The sequence below is a fragment of the Carcharhinus amblyrhynchos genome, chromosome 3 (assembly GCF_965287045.1).
Source record: "Carcharhinus amblyrhynchos chromosome 3, sCarAmb.v2.hapA, whole genome shotgun sequence".
Classification (NCBI taxonomy): domain Eukaryota; kingdom Metazoa; phylum Chordata; class Chondrichthyes; order Carcharhiniformes; family Carcharhinidae; genus Carcharhinus; species Carcharhinus amblyrhynchos.
In genome coordinates, this window is record NC_137326.1 from 114,774,396 (window position 1) to 114,782,663 (window position 8,268).

An 8,268-nucleotide genomic window follows, 5' to 3' on the forward strand; every position below is an offset into this window, starting at 1 on the left:
CTGTGAACTAATCCGACTATCATGTTCTTTTGATTATCTGTCAAGCTCTTAACAGAATTTCTCCTCTGCTCTTCTTTCCTGCATACTTTTCCCCAGCCTGACCTGATTCAATGCACACACTTTGATTCAATGGTAAACAGAATTTGATGACTATTTTGTTAGATTATCAATTCAGAAGAAGTGATTGGAGAGATATAGTGAATGCAGGCAGATGTAATGTATGTGAAATTTAAGAAGGTGTTTGATAAGAATAAATCTTTTCTTCATCCCCTATGTTTATTAAAAATTGCAAGAGTATTCATAAAGCTAATCGGTATCCAATTATCAGAGGCTTATCATAAAAATACTTTAAAAACTTAGCCCAGCAATAGGAAGGAAACGCTCATCAAGTACGGTAACTTATTTAAAAACCATCAATAGCTTCAGATAAAGTTGCTGAAGAAACCACATGCAAGTTTACAGACTATGAAATGGAGACAGAAATACCTAGGTGTTGATCCAGTAGCAAACTGAAGGGTAGTTTTTAATATCTTCCTTCCCTGCCACCCACCTCATCTCCACACCGACACCTGGGCAGGCGATGACCTAGCGGTATTATCGGTAGGCTATTAATTCAGAAACTCAGTTTCTGTTCTGGGGAAGTGGGTTTGAATCTGGCCACAGCAGGTGGTGGAGTTTGAATTCAATAAAAAAAATCTACTGTTGACCATGAAAACATTGTCAATTGTCAGAAAAATCCATCTGGTTCACTGATTTCCTTTAGGGAAGGAAATCTGTCGTCCTAACCTGCTCTGGTCTACATGTGGCTTGAGCTACAGAAATGTGGTTGATTCTCAACTGCCCTCAGGCAACTAGGATGGATAATAAATGCTGGCCAGCCAGCAATGCCCATGTCCCATGAATGAATAAAAACAAAAGTGGAGTGAAAGAGGAATTAAAATGGCAGAAGTGGAATGGCGGGCAACTACTCAGTTATTTATTACGCTCAGAAATCATTATATTTTTCCATGTTGTCTTCTAGAGGCTATATCAGCAGAAGCTCCTACAATAATGACAACTCCAATGCTGGCGACTTCAACATCAACAACTTCAAAGCCAACAACTCCAACTACAAGAACTCCAACTACAAGAACTCCAACTACAAGAACTCCAACTACAAGAACTCCAACTACAAGAACTCCAACAACAACTACAACTCCAACTCCAATAACAACTCCGACTGCAACAACTCCGGCTACATCAACTCCAACAAGAACTCTAACTACAACAACTCCAACTACAACAACTCTAACTCCAACCCCGACTACGCCAACCCCGACTACGCCAACCCCGACTACGCCAACCCCGACTACGCCAACCCCGACTACGCCAACCCCGACTACGCCAACCCCGACTACGCCAACCCTGACTACGCCAACCCTGACTACGCCAACCCCGACTACGCCAACCCTGACTACGCCAACCCCGACTACGCCAACCCCGACTACGCCAACCCCGACTACGCCAACCCCGACTACGCCAACTCAAACTACAACAACTCCAACAACAACTCCGACTACAACCCCAACAACAACTCTGACTACAACTCCGACGACAACAACTCTGACGACAACAACTCTGACAATAACTCTGACAACAACAACCCTGACAACAACAACTCCGACAACAACTCTGACAACAACAACCCTGACTACAACTCTGACAAAAACTCCGACAACAACAGCTCCGACTACAACAGCTCCGACTACAACAGCTCCGACTACAACAGCTCCGACTACAACAGCTCCGACTACAACCCTGACAACAACTCCGATTACAACAACTCCGAATGCAACAACTCCAACAACTACAACTCCGACTACAACAACTCTGACAACAAGAACTCCAACTACAACTCCGACTACAACTCCGACTACAACAACTCCGACTACAACAACTCCGACTACAACAACTCCGACTACAACAACTCCGACTACAACAACCCTGACAACAACCCTGACAACAACTCCGATTACAACAACTCCGAATGCAACAACTCCAACAACTACAACTCCGACTACAACAACTCTGACAACAAGAACTCCAACTACAACTCCGACTACAACCCCAACAACTACAACTCCGACTACAACAACTCCGACTACAACAACTCCGACTACAACAACTCCGACTACAACAACTCCGACTACAACAACTCCGACTACAACAACTCTGACTACAACAACTCCGACTACAACAACTCTGACTACAACAACTTCGACTACAACTCTGACAACAAGTCCAACTATAACAACTCTGACTACAACTCTGACAACAACTCCGACTACAACAGCTCTGAATACAACAAGCCCAACAACAACAACTCCGACAACAACTCCGACAACAACTCCGACTACAACAACTCTGACTACAACAACTCCGACTACAACCCCAACAACAACAACTCTGACTACAACCCCAACATCAACAACTCCGACAACAACAACTCCGACTACAACTTCAACAACAACAATCCCCACAACAACAATCCCCACAACAAGAACTCCAACTACAAGAACTCCAACTACAAGAACTCCAACTACAAGAACTCCAACTACAAGAACTCCAACTACAAGAACTCCAACTACAAGAACTCCAACTACAAGAACTCCAACTACAACTACAACTCCAATAACAACTCCGACTGCAACAACTCCAACAACAACTCTAACTACATCAACTCTAACTCCAACCCCGACTACGCCAACCCCGACTACGCCAACCCCGACTACGCCAACCCCGACTACGCCAACCCCGACTACGCCAACCCCGACTACGCCAACCCCGACTACGCCAACCCCGACTACGCCAACCCCGACTACGCCAACCCCGACTACGCCAACCCCGACTACGCCAACCCCGACTACGCCAACCCCGACTACGCCAACCCCGACTACGCCAACCCCGACTACGCCAACTCAAACTACAACAACTCCAACAACAACTCCGACTACAACCCCAACAACAACTCTGACTACAACTCCGACGACAACAACTCCGACGACAACAACTCCGACGACAACAACTCTGACGACAACAACTCTGACAATAACTCTGACAACAACAACCCTGACAACAACAACTCCGACAACAACTCTGACAACAACAACCCTGACTACAACTCTGACAAAAACTCCGACTACAACAGCTCCGACTACAACAGCTCCGACTACAACAACCCTGACAACAACCCTGACAACAACTCCGATTACAACAACTCCGAATGCAACAACTCCAACAACTACAACTCCGACTACAACAACTCTGACAACAAGAACTCCAACTACAACAACTCCGACTACAACAACCCCGACAACAACAACCCTGACAACAACCCTGACAACAACTCCGATTACAACAACTCCGAATGCAACAACTCCAACAACTACAACTCCGACTACAACAACTCTGACAACAAGAACTCCAACTACAACTCCGACTACAACCCCAACAACTACAACTCCGACTACAACAACTCCGACTACAACAACTCCGACTACAACAACTCCGACTACAACAACTCCGACTACAACAACTCCGACTACAACAACTCCGACTACAACAACTCCGACTACAACAACTCCGACTACAACAACTCCGACTACAACTCTGACAACAAGTCCAACTATAACAACTCTGACTACAACTCTGACAACAACTCCGACTACAACAGCTCTGAATACAACAAGCCCAACAACAACAACTCCGACTACAACAACTCTGACTACAACAACTCCGACTACAACCCCAACAACAACAACTCTGACTACAACCCCAACATCAACAACTCTGACAACAACAACTCCGACTACAACTTCAACAACAACAATCCCCACAACAACAATCCCCACAACAAGAACTCCAACAACAAGAACTCCAACAACAAGAACTCCGACAACAAGAACTCCGACAACAAGAACTCCAACTACAAGAACTCCAACAACAAGAACTCCAACTACAAGAACTCCAACAACAAGAACTCCAACTACAAGAACTCCAACTACAAGAACTCCAACTACAAGAACTCCAACTACAAGAACTCCAACTACAAGAACTCCAACTACAAGAACTCCAACTACAAGAACTCCAACTACAAGAACTCCAACTACAAGAACTCCAATAACAACTCCGACTGCAACAACTCCAACAAGAACTCTAACTACAACAACTCCAACTACAACAGCTCTAACTCCAACCCCGGCTACGCCAACCCCGGCTACGCCAACCCCGGCTACGCCAACCCCGACTACGCCAACCCCGACTACGCCAACCCCGACTACGCCAACCCCGACTACGCCAACCCCGACTACGCCAACCCCGACTACGCCAACTCAAACTACAACAACTCCAACAACAACTCCGACTACAACCCCAACAACAACTCTGACTACAACTCCGACGACAACAACTCCGACGACAACAACTCCGACGACAACAACTCTGACGACAACAACTCTGACAATAACTCTGACAACAACAACCCTGACAACAACAACTCCGACAACAACTCTGACAACAACAACCCTGACTACAACTCTGACAAAAACTCCGACTACAACAGCTCCGACTACAACAGCTCCGACTACAACAACCCTGACAACAACCCTGACAACAACTCCGATTACAACAACTCCGAATGCAACAACTCCAACAACTACAACTCCGACTACAACAACTCTGACAACAAGAACTCCAACTACAACAACTCCGACTACAACAACCCCGACAACAACAACCCTGACAACAACCCTGACAACAACTCCGATTACAACAACTCCGAATGCAACAACTCCAACAACTACAACTCCGACTACAACAACTCTGACAACAAGAACTCCAACTACAACTCCGACTACAACCCCAACAACTACAACTCCGACTACAACAACTCCGACTACAACAACTCCGACTACAACAACTCCGACTACAACAACTCCGACTACAACAACTCCGACTACAACAACTCCGACTACAACTCTGACAACAAGTCCAACTATAACAACTCTGACTACAACTCTGACAACAACTCCGACTACAACAGCTCTGAATACAACAAGCCCAACAACAACAACTCCGACTACAACAACTCTGACTACAACAACTCCGACTACAACCCCAACAACAACAACTCTGACTACAACCCCAACATCAACAACTCCGACAACAACAACTCCGACTACAACTTCAACAACAACAATCCCCACAACAACAATCCCCACAACAAGAACTCCAACAACAAGAACTCCAACAACAAGAACTCCAACAACAAGAACTCCAACAACAAGAACTCCAACAACAAGAACTCCAACAACAAGAACTCCAACTACAAGAACTCCAACTACAAGAACTCCAACTACAAGAACTCCAACTACAAGAACTCCAACTACAAGAACTCCAACTACAAGAACTCCAACTACAAGAACTCCAACTACAAGAACTCCAATAACAACTCCGACTGCAACAACTCCAACAAGAACTCTAACTACAACAACTCCAACTACAACAGCTCTAACTCCAACCCCGACTACGCCAACCCCGGCTACGCCAACCCCGACTACGCCAACCCCGACTACGCCAACCCCGACTACGCCAACCCCGACTACGCCAACCCCGACTACGCCAACCCCGACTACGCCAACTCAAACTACAACTCCAACTACAACAACCCCAACAACAACCCCAACAACAACCCCAACAACAACCCCAACAACAACCCCAACAACAACTCCGACTACAACCCCAACAACAACTCTGACTACAACTCTGACGACAACAACTCCGACGACAACAACTCTGACGACAACAACCCTGACTACAACTCTGACAAAAACTCCGACAACAACAGCTCCGACTACAACAGCTCTGACTACAACAGCTCCGACAACAACTCTGACTACAACTCCGACAACTACAACTCCGACTACAACTCCGACAACAGCAAGTCCGACATCAACACCGACAACAACTCCGACAACAACTCCGACTACATCCCCGACTACATCTCCGACAACAACAACTCCGACAACAACTCCGACCACAACCCAGACAACAACTCGGACTACAATCCCAACAACTCCGACAACAAGAACCCCGACTACAACAACTCCGACTACTACAACAACTCCGACTACAACAACTCCGACTACAACCCCAACAGCAACTCCAACAACAACCCCAACAACAACAACTCCGACAACAACTCCAACGACAACTCCGACTACAACAACTCCGACTACAACAACTCCGACTACAACAACTCCGACTACAACAACTCCGACTACAACAACTCCGACTACAACCACTCCGACTACAACCCTAACAGCAGCTCCGACAACAACCCCAACAACAACTCCGACAGCAACTCCGACTACAATCACAACAACAACAACTCCGACAACAACCCCAACAACAACAACTCCGACAACAACCCCAACAACAACAACTCCGACTACAACCCCAACAACAACAACTCCGACTACAACCCCAACAACAAATCCGACTACAACCCCAACAACAACAAATCCGACTACAACCCCAACAACAACAACTCCGACAACAACTCTAACAACAACTCCGACAACAACCCCAACTACAACCCCAATGACGACAACAACTCTGACGACAACAACTCCGACTACAACAACTCCGACTACAACAACTCCGACTACAACAACTCCGACTACAACAACTTCGACTACAACTCTGACAACAAGTCCAACTACAACAACTCTGACTACAACTCTGACAACAACTCCGACTACAACAGCTCTGAATACAACAAGCCCAACAACAACATCTCCGACAACAACTCCGACTACAACAACTCTGACTACAACAACTCCGACTACAACCCCAACAACAACAACTCTGACTACAACCCCAACATCAACAACTCTGACTACAACCCCAACATCAACAACTCTGACTACAACCCCAACATCAACAACTCCGACAACAACAACTCCGACTACAACTTCAACAACAACAATCCCCACAACATCAATCCCCACAACATCAATCCCCACAACATCAATCCCCACAACAACAATCCCCACAACAACAATCCCCACAACAACAATCCCCACAACAAGAACTCCCACAACAAGAACTCCCACAACAAGAACTCCCACAACAAGAACTCCCACAACAAGAACTCCCACAACAAGAACTCCCACAACAAGAACTCCCACAACAAGAACTCCCACAACAAGAACTCCCACAACAAGAACTCCCACAACAAGAACTCCCACAACAAGAACTCCCACAACAAGAACTCCCACAACAAGAACTCCCACAACAAGAACTCCCACAACAAGAACTCCAACAACAAGAACTCCAACAACAAGAACTCCAACAACAAGAACTCCAACAACAAGAACTCTGACTACAACAATCCCAACAACAACCCCAACAACAACACCGACTACAACTCAGAATACAACAACCCCATCAACAACAATTCCGACAACCACGACTCTGACTACAACTCCGACAACAAATCTGACTACAACCCCAGCAACAACAGCTCCGACTACAACAACTCCGACTACAACAACTCCGACAACAACACCAACAACAACTCCGACAACAACTGTGACAACAACAACTCCGACTACAACTCCAACTACAACCCCAACAACAACAGCTCCGACTACTACAACTCCGACAACAACGCCAACAACAACTCCAACAACAACGCCAACAACAACAGCTCCGACAACAACCGCAACTACAACAACTCCAACTACAACGTCTAAAATTGATCCATGTCACCCGAATCCATGCAGAAATAGTGGGACTTGCATGGAGGCAAAGAATGATTATGTTTGCATTTGCCAATTAAATTGGACAGGAAAACACTGTAGTGAAGGTAAGTGTTAGAATCAATGGCTAGGATTCTCCCAAATAAAATCTAAATTCTCAATATGCATGAAGATGGTCGTAAGTCCTGTTGTTTCTTTTTAGCATACTTATCAGAGTGAATCACTGACACTTTGTGCATCGCAAAATGCCTCAGTGAAATTCACTCTAGAAAGTATAGAGTGGGGCCGGTTTCCATGTGAGATAGTGACGGCGTAGAGCTGATCGAGCCACTGCACATACGCTGATATGTCAGAGTGGAGATTGGCGTGTGCGCAGTGGTTCCTCCATTGCTGGCCTCCTGATCACTGGTTATCCTGACCAACCGCCCACCCACTTCCAATCGGTGGCCTTCCCAACTTTCTATGT

General features: G+C 46.0%; 2 protein-coding genes across 2 annotated transcripts; both read left to right on the forward strand.

The window, feature by feature from the left end:
* Window positions 1-953: 953 nt before the first annotated feature.
* Window positions 954-2,720, forward strand: LOC145341243 (uncharacterized; the record flags this gene model as incomplete). The annotated part of the gene is made up of 1 exon (XM_080186169.1): window positions 954-2,720. A coding segment is annotated over exon 1 (1,767 nt), but the record flags the coding sequence as incomplete, so codon positions are not given.
* Window positions 2,721-5,202: 2,482 nt separating this feature from the next.
* On the forward strand, window positions 5,203-7,796 carry LOC145341244 (uncharacterized; the record flags this gene model as incomplete). Its single annotated transcript, XM_080186170.1, has 4 exons — window positions 5,203-5,544; window positions 6,085-6,278; window positions 6,362-7,037; window positions 7,320-7,796. Coding segments are annotated over 4 exons (1,689 nt in total), but the record flags the coding sequence as incomplete, so codon positions are not given.
* Window positions 7,797-8,268: the final 472 nt, after the last annotated feature.